This window comes from Giraffa tippelskirchi, chromosome 13 (genome assembly GCF_054371585.1).
Source record: "Giraffa tippelskirchi isolate mGirTip1 chromosome 13, T2T-mGirTip1v1.2.pri, whole genome shotgun sequence".
In the NCBI taxonomy this organism is placed as follows: Eukaryota; Metazoa; Chordata; class Mammalia; order Artiodactyla; family Giraffidae; genus Giraffa; species Giraffa tippelskirchi.
The window spans coordinates 4,519,647-4,536,033 of record NC_137287.1 but is presented as its reverse complement, the minus strand read 5'-3'; the positions used below and the strand labels follow the sequence as shown (position 1 = coordinate 4,536,033).

The window sequence follows — 16,387 nt, the reverse complement described above, 5'->3', positions numbered from 1 at the left end:
TAAGTGAGTCATTGGGATGTAATGTACAGCAAGATGACTATAGTCAGTAATATCATCGTGTATATTTGAAAGTTGCCAAGAGAGTAAAACTTCTTATCACATACACACAATTTTTTGGTAGCACTGTATGATAACTAGACTTCTCGTGGTGGTCGTTTTGCAGTGTATGCAAACGTTGCATCATCATGTTGTACACCTGAAACTAATGCAATATGATATGTCAGTTACACCTCGATATAAAAAATCTTTCATGAATTTTGTTGGCATTAATGGAAATACAAAATTCAGAAGTCTCACTGAATTCTCACAGCAGTCCTCTGAGGTGGGAGGTATTGGTCCCACTTTTTATAAACAAGAAAATGAGAACTTAGGTTAAATAATTTCAGATGGCTAGTTAGTAGTGAAGCTGGGGTTTAAATTCCAATTGGTTGATTCCCTGGTGAATGAAGGGTTTCCCACAGACTTCAAGTCTCAGCTTTAAGGCCTCTCAGTTTCATGACATCTTTAAAAACCATGTTGGTAATTTTGAATTTGTAATTTTGTACTCCATAAAGCGGATCCCACAAAAATTGGATTTCTACGCAGAAAACTAATTACAAAAGTAGTCTTTAAAACCTGGAAGCCTGGGTGTGCAACAGACGAAGTACACATACTGTTCCTGAAATCCAGTGGAAGGAAGTCCCAGGAAGCCAGCATTTGGTATTTTCTGTCTGTTTGGCTGCCCCGGGTCCTAGTTGCCGCATGTAAACTCTTAGTTGCGGCATGTGGGATCTAGTTCCCTGACCAGGGATGGAACTCTGGCCACCTACACTGGGACCTCAGAGTCCTAGCCACTGGACCAGCGGGGAAGTCCCAGGAAGCCAGCATTTGGCTCGGTGTAGAAAATGGCCTTGGCACAAGTCCTTCTGTAAAAACCTGCAAAGGAGCTGTGACCAGCTGTGCTTACAGTAACGTCTCAGAGGATTCTGAAGCTGGATGTCGTGATGGTAGTGGTGTCTGCTCCAGGGAAGGTCCAGAGGGGGAGGGAAGAGCAGCTACCGCAGGTGTGCCAACTCTGCCCCTCAGCAAGGCAAGGATGAGAGAAGTAGGCTCCAGGATGAGCTTGGAAATGTTTGTTGATGGACTAAATGAGTGTATCAGATAAAGGTGTTGGGCTCCTCCCTTCCAACTCTATGAATCAGGTTTCTCTAGGCTTTCCTGAAACTATGACTGTCATTTACAAGCTTAGTAAACTTGATCCCCACCGTCAGGATACCTACAGCTTAGTATGGGAGAGTATGAAAATACACACACATAGCTTTAAAAACACAGGACCAAGGGCAAGAGTGAAAGGTACAAAGCTACAGGATTCCATGAGAGGGGGGGATCATACCTTCGGGTGGAGGAGGGTGGAGGAGGTGCCGAGTCAGGGGGTGCTGTAATCCTGTGGTCAGCCCAGAGACTGATTCTGCTGGAGGGAGCAGAGGGAGGGGACACAGGAGAGTTAAGCTTGCCTGGGATTCAGGGCTCATGGAGAGGATCATGGGCGATTTTGGATACATAGGTTAGAGTTATTATTTTGAATGATAAGCTACAGGTTCTGTGTTTCTATGTCTCATTTCAAATTGAAACAAGAGTATTATTAGAACTAAAAGGTTTTTGCATGATGAAAAGCTGACTAATGTTTTAGGAGCATAAGTTCAAAGATTAAAAATTATGAGATGACTAAAGAGGCAAACTAAACGGCATGCTCTTTACAAGTAAAAACTGGACTCTTGATGTCCAGAATAGGTCTGTTTCTGTAACTGTTGAGTGTAGTGAAGACGACACACATATATATGACTCAGGTATTTATAATTTAGAGCCATGGCTGATAGTCAACAGCTTCCATTTTTATAACAATAGAAATTTGTGACATACTAAGGTTTCTTTTTTTCTCTTCATATGTATATGATTGAATGTTTTAATATCATCTCATATTCTCTACTTGATCTCGCCCAACTTTCCATTTTGTATTAATATTTTAAAACAACTTATGAGTCCTCTAGGAAGTTTAGAAACCATTTTGTAATGACTATGAAAATATACTTCAAGTTTTTAAAAAATTAATACTTTTACTGAAAAATGAACTTAAGAAACAGTTTCGATCTTTATTATTTTAAAATAGCTGTTTTAACATAATTAAAATCTGTGGTTATATAAACTATCTTGGACACTGCTTTTTTTTAATCAAAGTATAGTTGATTTACAATGTTGTATTTGTGGCGTACGGCAAAGTGATTCAGTTTATATATTATATATGTATATGTTCCTTTTCAGATTCTTTTCCATTATAGTTTATTACAAGATATTGAATATAGTTCCCTACACTATATAGTAGAACCTTATTTATTTTACATACAATAGTTTGTATCTGCCAGTCCCAGACTCCTAATTTATCCCTCTCGCTGCTTTCCCCTTTGGTAACCGTAAGTTTGTTTTCTGTGGCTGTAGTCTGTTTCTATTTTGTAAATAAATTCATCGGTATCAGTTTTTTTTTTTAGATTCCACATATAAGCGGTACCATATGATGTTTGTCTTTAACTTACTCCACTTAGTATGACAATCTCTAGGTCCATCCATGTTGCTGCAAATGGCATTGTTTCATTATTTTTAATGGCTGAGTGTTCGCTGGAAGGACTGATGTTGAAGCTGAAACTCCAATACTTTGGCCACCTCATGCGAAGAGCTGATTCATTGGAAAAGACCCTGATGCTGGGAAAGATTGAGGGCAGGAGGAGAAGGGGGCGACAGAGGATGAGATGGTTGGATGGCATCACTGACTCAGTGGACATGGGTTTGGGTAGACTCCGGCAGTTGGTGATGGACAGGGAGGCCTGGCGTGCTGCGGTTCATGGGGTCGCAAAGAGTCGGACACGACTGAGCAACTGAACCGAATATCCCATTGTGTATATGCACATGACATCTTCTTTATCCATTCATCTGTCGATAGACACTCAGGTTGCTTCCATGTCTTGGCCATTGTGAATAGTGCTGCTGTGAATACTGAGGGGCACTGCTGTTTTAATTGGACCTTCCATGTGTGTTTCTTTGAATTCATAAGTAATCCATGAAATCATCATTTTGATGGCTGCCTCCGTCTCACTCACTTCAGTTTTCCTCTGTTGGTACCGAGGTCGAGCCCCTGTGCTGGGGAGGAGGGTGAGCACGGTCGTATTGGGATGAGGACAGGGTTTGTTTCTTCTTTGCGCTCATGAAAAACTGTCCTTTAACAACAGCAACAAAAAAAAGCCCTTCTATGGTTTTCTGAAAAGTACGTAAAACCCAGTATTCAGTAATCAGGGGATTGCAGTAGTTTTTCTTTCTTCATTTAAATAATAGTATGTTCAATTCAGTGAGCATCATTTGATAGGCGTTGTTCTGATCACTTAGGGATAAATCAACAGGTAAAGGTCCCTGCTCTTGGGAACTTGCATTCTAGTGAGTGGTAAACAGGTCTGATTTACCAGGTGGTAATAAGGTGAGGGGCCGATGACTGATGGAAAAGAGCGATGGGATGTAGCCAATTTGGGTAGGGGGTCAAAGAGGTGTGGGCTAGAGGGGGAGCGGCAGGCAGATGTCCAGGGAGAGTAGTCCCTTGGAGGCTGGAAGTGCAGCTTTCCCGAGCCTTTGTGAGCTTGGGTCGCAGTTTGGAAGCCAGTCGGTAGAGGTACAGTTAAGGCTGGAGAGAGGGGGGTGCTGAGGGATGGAGAGGGGCTTACAGGGATGGGACCAGGTCCCGTGGGGCCTTGTGGGTCACGGTAAGAATGTTGTCTTTTAACCTGAGGTGGGGGTGGGGAGCTTCTGAGATTTTGATCCCCAGAATGAAAAGGTTTGACTTAGGCTTTAAAAGGCTCTCTCTGGCTTCTGCCCAAAGAACAGGCTGTAGAAGGGTGGGAACAGGGAGACGGGGTAGGAGGCTGTGGTACCAGTGCAGGTGAGCAGGAATGCTGGGCTGGACTGGGCATTGGCCGCCAGGTGTGGGGGCCGGGGGTGTGGTGGGTGAGGGGGTCAGGGTGCCTCTCAGAGGTCTCAGGTTTGGGATGCCCGCTAGACCCAGTGGAAATGTGAGTCCGGAGTTCACTGTGTGAACGTGTAGTTCTCTACCCCTGTGGACAAGACGGGCCGTCCCCTCACCCAGGGTCACTGATGCTTGACAGTGTGCCCTGTGGCTTCCCTCAGGTGGAAGGAAGCCAGCAGTTGCGAGCATCACGGTGTCAGATGCTTCACTTCCGTGTCCTTGTCTGAGTCTCCCCGGGTTCTGTCAGGGCTGTTTGTTTGCACGTCCACCTCGCAGACAGTCCCGGGAGGCAGGGACCAGCCCTCCCCACCCCATGGAAAGCCTCACAGCCCCAGGAACTTGCCAGTGGGGACCCTTTCCAGAGTGCCCTTCTCCAGTGTGAGCTGGGCTGCAGGCTGTGGGCTCCCTGCCATTTGAGATGGATCATCATCTTTTTGATGGCTCCTTTCCTAAAGCATTTTTTGTTTCAAAAAGTTAAGGTGCCAGAAGCAGGCTGGCCACTGACTGCTCTGTTTGACTGGCAGCTAGGGCCCGTGTATGTGTGTGTGTGTGTGTGTGTTTGGGCCACGACAGGTCCGGGAGGCCGGTTGTCACCTGTTGCCTTGGGGAGGCAGTCCTGCCACGTTAGCTTTACTTCCTGTACAACCGACACGTTGAGCTGAAATGGCTTCAAGCCACCAGGCCAGCCCTCCCCAGTGCGTCCGTGCCTCTGTGATGCCAGCCACACACTGCCCCCACCCACCAGGCAGCTGTTCTAATAAAAAAACAGCCCTAATAATTAAAGCCTCCTGGCAGATGCTGGGAGACTTGACTTTCCCTGTATTTCACACGTGCTGGGCATCCTTCTGTCCTCGGGGCCTGGTAGGAAAATCCAGGTCCTTTCTCATGTCTGAGTGAGGATGCAAGGTGGTCAAGAGCGCAGGCTCGGGGTCAGACATGAGTCCAGATTCCAGCCCCACCGCCCTTAGTACTTGTGTCATTTGGGGAAAAGTCATCCAAGGCCTCAGTCTGAGCTCCCTCCTCCGTTCAGTGGGCAGCAGAGCTACTGCCTCGTAGGTGGGGAGGACTAAGGACTAAGCGAGGCCATTTCTGTGAGGCAGCCCGCACGTGCCGACACCTGTGAGCGGGCGCTCTCTGGGGGTCAGAGATGTCATCTTCCCCTCTGAAGTGGAAAAAGGGAAAGAATACTTCTGAACTGTGAGAGCCCAGTTATTCCGTCTGTTCTTAGTCTGTGTTCCTGTTGTCCCTGTGGAGCAAGAGATAATAAAATGGACTCTGGATTTTGTGGAATCTCCCTTCAATTCACATCATAATAGAACTAACCAACCTGCACCCGGGGTGTGTGGTTTTAGGTTAATGGCTTTCCACGGGGAGCGGAAGCTTTGTTTCATGTTTTTAAACTTGCCAACTTAGAACTGGTTGCTTTAAAACAAAACAACTGTAGTCTTTTGAAAAAATTCACTCAAAATTTTTAAGATGGTTTTTACCCATTAATACTGAATAGAAACTGTTTCTCAGTGACTTTTCTGTGTGTCGTCCTCATCGCTGTGGTTTGGGGTCCGGTTTTAATTATTTTAAATAATTTACATTTTTCAGGTGTAGCATTTTTAACATTTAAATGAAAATGCCTACAGTTCATTAGTGACTCTGTAAGAATAACCGGTTGTCAGCGTCGTTCATTATTAGTAATGTGCTTGCTTTCATTTTTATTGGCCTCAAAATGGTTGTCTTTTAGCCTTAATCTACTAATCGATGAAAAAGGACAATGAATAATTAATGTTAGTGTACCTCGCGTGATATGACTAATCTTTTAATGCTGTGTTTTGCATTCAGATGTAAGAAGACAACTGCTTGTAGTCTGTACATGGAAGCAAAACCAATCAACTATCTGATCGATATTATATACACTTGAATAAATTAACATTGTTCTTTTAGCTAAAATAAGAGTAGTGCATTAACATCCAACTTTTAATATCTTCATTACAAATCCTGTACTTTGTTTAACTTGACAGCACTTATTTACAGCAGGTAGGCTAAATTTGTTTAATTGCTAATCAACAATGAAGTAGAAAATGAACATTCAATTTGCTTCCTGAACCAAACTAATGACAGAATTGTCACCTAAACCCCAAATCTCCACCCTACTTAAAATAATACTTGGTTAAAATCTTCTGAATGGACATCTTTACTAGGTATTACCTTAGGTATTGTAAGACTAGATCTCTGATATTGTGGGATTGCATTTGCTCTGCACCTACCTGAAAAGACTTGATTCTAAAATATCCAGAAGGGTTTCTAGTGATAATTCCCATTGAGAGTTAAGTCCTGTTGTTAGGATAATTTGTTGTTGTTCAGTCACTAAGTCGAGTCCGACTTTGCGACCCTGTGGGCTGCAGCACACCAGGCTCCTCTGTCTTCCACTATCTCCCAAGTTTGCTCCAATTCATGTCCACTGAGTCAGTGATGCTCTCTAACCAGCTCATCCTCTGTCGTCCCCTTCTCCTTTTGCCGTCAATCTTTCCCAGCATCAGGGTCTTTTCCAATGAGTCGGCTCTTCGCATCAGGTGGCCAAAGTATTGGAGCTTCAGCATCAGTCCTTCCAATGAATATTCAGAGTTGATTTCCTTTAGGATTGACTGGTTTGATCTCCTTGCTGTCCAAGGGATTCTGAAGAATCTTATCCAGCACCACAATTCAAAAGCATCAATTCTTCAGCACTCAGCCTTCCTTATGTTAGGATAATAGTAATATTTTTATCTTTAAAAGCATTCTTACATAAGCTTAAAATTAATTCAGCATGTCAGTCCTATGGGGTTTATTAGTTTCCATTTATTCTTTCTTCAGACCTTATTCAGAAAAATGTCTCTTAAAAAAGAAAAAATGTTTTAATGTTTCTTTTTCTCGCAACCTCCTTAATCCACTTTTCTTTTACTGCCACACTTCCCAAACCAGCAGCTCACAGCAGCCTCTCCCTCCCGTCGTGTCTCCCCCTCCCTCTCCAGTCTCTACCCGAGTCAGGAGCTGGAAGGTGTCAAACACTGAGTGCCTAGTATGTGTCTTGCGCTTGGCACGCCTCCCTTGTTAGGATACTTAATCTTCACAACTCGGGTTGCCAGGTGTCCAGCACTGAACCCACAGAGTCTGGGATTGTAGCTTCTTGCTTGGCAAACTGAAAATTTCATAAACAAAAATATCTCGTTTTCTTTTTTTTTAAATTATCTTGTTTGTGGCTCAGGAGCCTCTGTGACTGGACCTCAGTGTTACTAAATCTTGGTGATAAAAAACAAAAGATGCCAGGAATTTGCTCCTGGGGGCCCTGTGGGTGAGAGGCCCAGGTGACAGCCGGCTCTGCTGAGGCTGCAGATGAACGCCAGCGCCCGAGGTTAGGGCCCAGGCATGTGGGTTCCACCAAAGTCATTTTTCCTGTAGGCATTTCTGTAACCAGTATACGTATAGCAATAGAATCAAACACTACAGACGCCACCTTCTGAGGGGCCCAGCTTTCCCTGGTTTTCTTCTCTTGCCATCACTGAACTCCCAGTAAACTGCAGTCACCCTTCCATGCATTGATTCAGTGCATTCATTAACTACCTTAAGGCCTGTGTGTTCCTGGCAGGCCCCTGGGTGGGAGGGCGGCACACGGGTAACGGAATCGGGAGGTCCACTTCTCTTCCCTGTGTCACTGCCAGAAGCGTTCAGACGCTGCATGTGTGTTCCTTGCGGTGAGGCGGTGGTTCCTAATCACTGCCGTGAGTTTATCTTTAGTTAATAGACTTGATTTGTTAGAGTGGTTTTAGGTGTACACAGACTGAGTCGTCGCAGTGCTCTCTCCCCGCTCACTGTTTCCTCTGCTTGTAAATCTTGCACTGGTGCGGTGCGTTTGTCACAAATGATGGACCAGTCCTGGCACATGATTAACTGAAGATCATGGTTTACATCGGGGCTCTATGAGCTTGACAAATAATGAAGAGCACCCCTACCAACCTTTGGCAGTCACTAATCCTTTTTTTTTTTTCCATCAATGTTTCTATAGTTGTGCCTTTTCCAGAATGTCATTTAGTTGGAATTGCATATTAGGCAGCCTTTTCAGACTGGCTTCTTTCACTAAGCAACATATATTTAAAATTCCTCCATCTTTTTGTGGTTTAACAGCTGGTTTCTTTTTAATCCCTGAAGAATATTCAGTTGTACACACGTGCCACAGTTTGTTTATCCACTGAGTTGGGTTGTTTCCAGGTTTTGGCAGTATGAATAAAGCTGCTTTAGGTATTCATATACAGGTTTTTCCACTGACGTAATATTTCTAGGCATTTGAGTAGACACCTAGGAGTACAATTACTAGAATAAGACTAGTTTTGAATAATTTGAATATAAGAATAGTTCGAATAAATTGAGTAAGACTGTTGCCCTGGGTAAGAAACTGCCTAACTGTCTTGAAGCTGCAGTATGGTTTTGCGTTCCCGCGCATCGTGAATGAGCCTTCCTCTTGCTCCACAACGGCATCTGGTGTTGTCAGTGTTCTGGATTACAGCCATTCTGATAGGTGTATGCTGGTATCTTGTTTTAATTTGTAAGTTCCCATATGACATGGAGCATCTTGTCATATGCTTATCTGCCATCTGTATAACTTTCATTTTAATTGAGCTGTTTTTCTTATGTTTGAGCTTCAAGTGGTCTTTATATTATTTGGGATACAAGTCCCTTATCAGATATGTGTGTTGGGGATATTTCCTCCCAGTCTGTGAACTTGTCTTTTCATTCTACTAACAGTATTTTTTGCGGACCAGAAGTTTGTGATTTTAATGAAGTCCTGCTTGCCAGTTTTTTCTTTCACGGATCGTGCTTTTGGTGTGATAGCTAAAAACTCAGTGCTAAACCAAAGTCACGTGAATTTTCTCTGGCTTTATCTTCTTAAAGTGTTATAGTTTGGCATTTTACATTTACGTGTGTGCTCAATTTTGAGTTGCTTTTTATGAAAAATGTACGGTCAGGCTCTAGATTCATTTCTCTGCAAGTGAATATCTAGTTGGTTAGCACCCTTTGCTGAAAGGACTGCCCTTTCTCCATTATTTTTGTCCCCTTCGTTGTCTTCGGGTAGCTTTTGAAAATATTTCCAAATGGAGTGTCAGTTATAACCCACTGTTACTATCCTGGAGTCCTGTTGATGGGTGATGTGGTAAAGTATTGGAGAGGAGGAGCACCCTTTATAATCCCATGTTTAAATCTCCATTTTGGTTGTTTTGTGGTGTATTACTGGTTTTTAGTGGGCCACAGTATGTGGGTCATGACCTTCTGAAGAGTTTCTCAGGCTTTTTTTCCCTCTCCTTGAGACAAGAACACTAGAGGGGCTGCAGGTAGCTAATTGTCCTTCCCCAGATCAGATAAGGCTTAGGAAAGTGTTTCCCTGGAGAGCTAGCCTTCCTTACTCAAACAGAGCAAGAACAGGATAACTCTGGGCAAATTTCAAAACACTTTCCCCTCCCCACCACCAAAAGCCCTAGAGGAATTTTCTCCATCCCTTACTATAAAGACCTGGTGGTTGCCTCCTAGAGATGAAACTCTTGAGAAATGAGCCCCTGTTGCTTTTAACTCTCCACACGGAGCCTCCAGGAGCCTCCAGCGATTCCTCGTTTACCCCTTGTGTTCCTGGCAACCGTGGCTCCAGCATCAGTTTCTGCTCCCTGTAAACTCTGATTTTCCACATCATTCTAATTCTCTGATGAATCTGAGAGTTGTTTTTCAGTGTGTTTAGCTTGTTTCTTGTTGTGAGTAAGAGAGTGACAACTTCGAAGCTTTTTACGCAGAAGCCACAAGTGCCCTTACAGTTGGTTCTAACCGACAGCAGTCAGGTGTGCCTGTTCTCATAATGGATGGATCCTGACTGAGTCCCTTTGACTACAATATTGTGAAAGGCTATGAAGCGGAGAAAAGTGGAGTGTATCCTGTTTGATGGTGGGAGATTGAAAATTTTCCTTTGGGGACCCTGGAAATGAGGGGGTGGTGAGAGAAGAGATGAGCTTAGAAGAGTTTGGTGTCTATTTCTCTCATTCTGTAAGTCTTAAGAGTTCTTCCAAAGCACTTAAAATATATGTATATACACATATATATAATGTATAAGGCTTCCCAGGTGGCACCAATGTTGAAGAATCTGCCTGCCGATGCAGGAGACATAAGAGACACGGGTTCAATCCCTGGGTCAGGAAGATCCGCTGAAGGAGGAAATGGCAACCCACTCCAGTATTCTTGCCTGGAAAATTCCATGGACAGAGGAACCTGGTGGACTACAGTCCATGGGTCGCAAAGAGTCAGATACAACCAAGCACGCACACCATATGTGTATTAAGGAGCAAAAAATAGTAAAACGTGGTGACTAGTTACAAGTTGACAGCCTAGTATGTGGATTTTATTTCGGGAAGACAAGTGCTCACCCAGAAAATGGCTTGTTGAATCGGCGGGGGTTCTGTTGGCATACGTCATGCATTATGGGAGAAGGTGATGGCACCCCACTCCAGTACTCTTGCCTGGAGAATCCCATGGACGGAGGAGCCTGGTAGGCTGCAGTCCATGGGGTCGCGAAGGGTCAGGCACGATTGAGCGACTTCACTTTCCCTTTTCACTTTCATGCATTGGAGAAGGAAATGGCAACCCACTCCAGTGTTCTTGCCTGGAGAATCCCGGGGACGGGGGAGCCTGGTGGGCTGCCGTCTATGGAGTCGCACCGAGTCGGACACGACTGAAGCGACTTAGCAGTAGCAGCAGCAGCAGCAGCATGCATTATGGGGCTCATTTGCTCCTCCTGTCTGGGCATGCACACCTTACCAGCCAGCGTTTCTCTTCAGTGCTCAGGAAGGAATCACAGCCACTCAAGCCTGTGAAGAGCATGTTCTGGTTACCACTCGCTTACTTCTTTGGCATCATGCCTGTCTGCACGTTGTTTATTTGCACAATTTCAACACTGACGAGAGAGGAGCCCCTCCACCTGCATCCAGGGACTTGGGTGGACAGCCGTTGAGAGATGTTCTTAGACGCTGGCAGGTTGGGTCACACATTGCTGGTTAACGACTGGCTCTGTACTAACTCAGTGTTGATAACCCTGAGTGCATATCTTTTTTTTTAACATCTCCCACCTGTGTATAATTTGCTTTTACTTTCGTTATATTTTTCTCTGCATCACATTAGGTATTTGGAAAACTCAGGAAAAGTATATCCTTTTTACAGTAACTTTTTTTTTTAATCACTTTTCCTTTAATTCATACGGTGTAACTTTAGGCCCATAGTGGGTTGGCTTCCACCTTGTCATTTTATTGTCTGATTCCACTCGAAGTCACATGGAGGAAATAGTGTGTGACTCAGTCATTGCTCTGCACTCTCCAGAAATAACAGACGTTGTGAGTATCCATGATCAAATATAAACGAGAAAGAAGATTTATGCCTACACGTTCTGTCCCCAAAGTCTGCTAGTAGTTTTCCTCTGGCTCCTCTACACTTACACCGTGAATTGATGAATAATTATCTAGTTGAAAATATATTAATAGTGCCATGACTAATCCACATTTCAGATGAAACCTTGTGTTCATACAGGTAATACTTTTTAAAATTTTGTTGTTTAATCTTTTAAAGTTCATACTGCCTGTTGGCTCAACATGTATATTTTCATACAGTATTGTCCAAAATGTTAGATTTGTTCATGGTTCCTAAAATTAGAGTGATACCACCAATAGCTATTATTTGTACGAATTTTAGAGAATAATTGATGGTAGACATTGACTTTTTAGTTGTATCAACTTCATGATTTTGAAAAATAGGTACATATTTCAATTCCTTTAACACTGCTATTTAAGAATATAATTTATTCAGACTGGGTCACATTACTGTACTTACTATGAGTTTCTTCCCAAAATATTGACTCAAAACCTAAAAGGGAAAAAAAGGAAATGGTTGATCCCGTACATACGGTGCCATAGTTCCTGGGATCAGCACGTAGATTCCTGTTTGGGCGTTTACTTAGTTCTGCTCCATTGGATTCTGAGCTATGCTTTCTCAACTGCTCTTTTTTCAAAAAAATTTTTTTCTTCCCAAATGTAATTTATGAAAAAGTAGGTTACGGGGCTAAGAGTAAAATGTGTGTGATTCCACATCTCAGACATAAAGTAACACTTGCTATATTAAGAGTAAACTTCTGTAGCTTGAACATAAAGGCTGTTTTCATTTTCTGTTCCAAGATACTCTTTGGGCAGTTTGCATAATCACAGGAAAGATGTTTTTTAATCCTTTTTATGCCTGAGGACTCATAAGTTGCTGCTCTGAGGTCGGCATTTAAATTCCACCAACAGTGAGGGGCTTAGCAGGGGTAAGGTTAGGTGTTCCGTTCCTGCCCGCAGAGTGAATGGTCTGTTTCACTGGGCCTTTCCATCAGGCTCTGCGGGTGGGGAGGGGGCGCGGGCAGGAGGGGAGAACGAGGAGGGGGCGCGGGCAGCCGGGGCCCTCAGGTCAGGCCAGAGCACCCGCTTCAGCGGTGCTGGTGTTCTCACAAGCCCAGACTTTTGGCAGCACATATCTCGGAGGTCAATGTTAAATAAGATTGTAGAAATAAAGTTCTTGACAACATGAAAAAAAAAATTGTGAACACTTTCCTCCTAGCCTGAATCACTCTGACTAATTTGAGCAAACTTATTTTAAGTCGATCTGATTTGCTCGGAATAGAGTGCTTGATTTTCAAATAATTGGTTTTTGTTGTTTATTATTCATCTCCAACTGGGAGTTATTTATGGGTTTAAAATAGATGTGAAGTTTATTAATTATTTCAATACATGAAACGACATTAATGTAATTATATTCTTGGTCAGATAAAGGCTTCCTTTGTGAAGAGCTCTGGTTCAGGTTTGTGTATTTGTTTCATGTTGAGCTTTAGGAGAACTGAATCACAGGATAAATGGAGTCAGCATCACTGAAGATGTACAGTGGGTGACTTGATACCCTGATGGGGGCCCTCACTCTCATGCTTATCCAGCAGCAGTTCCTGGAATCACATGGTGCCTAGGGGCTTCCGAACCTCTAACCTATTAACCCGGTTATATCCTTTCAGGAGATTCTCTGTCCCCACCACCCAGCATGGTCATTTTCACCAACACCATTCATGGTGGGCTTTAGGCTGAGGAGTTGGTTTATCTGGGACACCATGGGAGGGAGTGACATTTTACATGTAGATTTGGAGAGCCCCCTGGCACCTGGGAGGAAGAAGATCCAGAAGAGACCAGGCTGGGAGTCGTGAGAAATGAGAGCTAGGAAGAGGAGGGCGGCTCCTCTGAGGTCCAGCGGGCAGGTCGACACGTGTGGGCGGGGCGTCTGGGGAGACTCCCCCACCTCTGCTGGAGCAGGTCATCTAGCGAACACGGACGTCCCGTGTCATCCCCACAGGCCTCCTCTGCTGGGCAGGGGAGGGCTGGCACATTTGTCACCCAAGGAAACAGGATGAGTCAGGACACGGTTCCACCCCCAAGCGATGGCACCAGGAATGAGTCTTTGTCCGTGAGTGTGGCACACAGGCGGGGCGTCAGCCCCTAGGACTGGCTGGCTGGCAGTGAGTGCACTGGTAGGCGTGCTGAACACGAGGTGCCCGATGGGATGGGCAGGTGGGTGTGTTCAGGATGGGTTGAATTTCTGAGTCTGAAGATGAGGGAAGAGCCTGGGGCTGGCCCTCCTAGAGTCAGATGTCTTCAGGTGTCCCCAGAGCTGGGCACGGCAGAGTCCTTTGCACAGAGGTGCTCGCCAAAGCCAGAGTCCAGTCCACAGTCTTTCCCTCTTTCCCCTCGTCTGCTGCAGTCATCCTCCTCACTCTCCCGTGTCGACAACCATTCAGTTTTGCCCAAAGAGCTCCTTTTCACCTGCCCACTGAACTGTAGGACGGTCCCCCCCGGCACACTCTGTGGTTTGGTATGACTTGGTGGTGGTCCAGGTGACTCTGTTGTTCCCAGTTCTTGGATATCAGACCCGTTTGGTTCCTGTAGAGATGTTGGCAGAGGGAGGCTCTTGTTCCCTTCTAGAAGCCAGGAGGCAGCGCTCTGCCACACACCGCAAGAGATGCATCTGGAGCACCTAGCTGCTTTTTGGAGCAACAACTCCTTTGTCTTGCAATATGTAGCCCCAGGAGACAAAACAAGGTCCCTGCTGCAGTTTCCCAGATTTTTTTTGAGATTTTCCAGAGGAGAACTAATATAAGAAAAAGAAAATAACCTTTATCTTTTATGCCTGACAGATAATCAGATTACCCAGGGGATTAGATCAAAAATGAGTCATTTGTTCCTATAATTAGTTACTATAATGACCAAGATAATCTTTTGTAAGAGAATTTAACAATTAAACCAGATAAGTAGGATTCAGCTTAGGGAATGGGTAAATAGCAAGAGGACAAGGTGAGTTTGCAGACAGAGCTGGCGGGTGTTGTGGAGTGTTTATTGTCAGCTGTGTCCATCGGGCGTCCGCCCCTGCTGCTGGGCCATAGGCAGTGTTCCCAGTGCCCCGGGGCCTGCTGCCCACCTGCCTTGGGAGCAGCTGCAGACTAGACTTCATCCACCAGTTTACTTCCCCTCGTATCTTTACAACAGACCACACAGTGGCTTTTCATCCTAACATCCTTGATTTTGTTCACAGGCCATGTTCTCATAGAAATTTCGAGTATCCACAAGAAACTCAACGAGAGCCTTGATGAAAATGTATGTGAACAGTTTTTCTATTTATCAAATATACTTATTTTATTTTGCTTCAAGTCTCAGACCTGGTCTCAATTTTTCACTTGTGTTCACAGTTCAAAAAATTCCATAAGGAGATTATCTATGAGCTGGAGAAGAAGACAGAGCTTGATGTAAAATATATGAATGTGAGTACCAGGTTTTGCTTCACCTGCCCTGGGTGGAGGGCACCCGGGGCGGGGAACCTAGTTTTCAGGGAGGCTGTGCTTGCCTGATGGCTGAGCCTAAGGAGAACTGCCCCACGATTGAGTTGGCGGCAGCAGCAGCAGCGAGTATGAAGGCCACAATACCCAGTTAAAACACAGCCAGAGTAGCCACCTGCCAGTTTGCCTGGTGCTTCAGTAAAACAGGTGCAACGTTTACCTTACAGGCGACTCTCAAAAGATACCAAGCAGAACACAGGCATAAATTAGATTCTCTGGAGAAATCGCAAGCTGAATTGAAGAAGATAAGAAGGAAAAGTCAAGGAGGACGAAATCCATTCAAATATGAATGCAAAGAGATTGAGGTGAACTTTTCAACACTGTGTTACTTTATTTTGGGGTGGATGGTTTATACAGTTACTGGGAGGCGTGCTCATCTCAGTCAGCCTATACTCTATCCATGAGATGTGTTGCTGCTGCTGAAAGTCAAAAATAAGCATTTTGACTTGGTGGGAGCTGAAGGCCGCAGAGTTCCCCAGAGTTAAGAATGATTAGTCAAGAGCACTGGTGTTTTCTCCTGACTTGAGGAGAGTGATAAGCATTGTGCCCCCATTTTACAGATGGCAAAAGTGAGGCTTCAGTTAACTCACATGGTTGGCACTTGGAAATGTGATTTGATCTTGAACTTTCTGGTTCCAAAACCCATTATTTTCCAATGAAACATGATCCTGTCCCTGGAGTAAAAGTAATATTTTATGCAAATTGCCAAGTGGAATGTAGGGCCTTTGGCAACTTCTCTCCAGGCATGGATCAGGGACCTTAATGAGAATGTTGATATCTGCTCAGATCAGGTTAGGGCTCTGTTGTTCTGTCTAGTGTTTATCTGCCTTCAGCATTCACTCCATTATCAAAATAAACAGCTGTAAAGATGGCAGGAGATAAGTGTCAGGCTGGGTAACTGTTTGGTTCCTCATGTCATACTTGTATAATTATTATTTATTTTCCTAGTATGTAGAAACCATTACTTCTCGCCAGAATGAAATCCAGAAATTTATTGCAGATGGTTGCAAAGAAGCCCTGCTTGAAGAGAAAAGGCGCTTCTGCTTTCTAGTCGACAAACACTGCAGCTTTTCGAGTCAGATACACCATTACCACGTGCAGGTGGGCACAAGAGCAAATGTTTTTCTCACATTTAAATGCGCTTGACAGGCTTCGCCTTCCATAGGTGCCCCAGTATAAAGCAATGGGCTCATTTTGCCAAGAAAGAATTCTAAGGAAATAATTTTTGACCAACTTGAATGAGTTAACTTTTAGACATGTAGATGAAATGGTCAAATGTTTGCTTATCATGTTGAATTTAGTAACAGCCATTCATATTTAATCATTGGCTGAGAAATGGCACTTTTCCCCTTTTCTCACCCACGAGCGAGCCTGTCTCGGACTCTCCCTGATGCATC

At 44.3% G+C, this 16,387-nt stretch overlaps 1 protein-coding gene across 3 annotated transcripts in view; it reads left to right on the top strand.

Moving 5' to 3' along the window:
- BAIAP2L1 (BAR/IMD domain containing adaptor protein 2 like 1) overlaps positions 1 to 16,387 on the top strand; it is a 74,081-nt gene that overhangs the window by 40,369 nt on the left and 17,325 nt on the right. For all 3 annotated transcript variants that reach the window (XM_081552919.1, XM_081552920.1, XM_081552922.1), the window contains exons 4-7: positions 14,690 to 14,751; positions 14,844 to 14,915; positions 15,158 to 15,295; positions 15,939 to 16,091. In XM_081552919.1, coding sequence (XP_081409045.1) covers positions 14,690 to 14,751; positions 14,844 to 14,915; positions 15,158 to 15,295; positions 15,939 to 16,091 — 425 coding nt within the window. The remainder of the gene's footprint in view (positions 1 to 14,689; positions 14,752 to 14,843; positions 14,916 to 15,157; positions 15,296 to 15,938; positions 16,092 to 16,387) is intronic.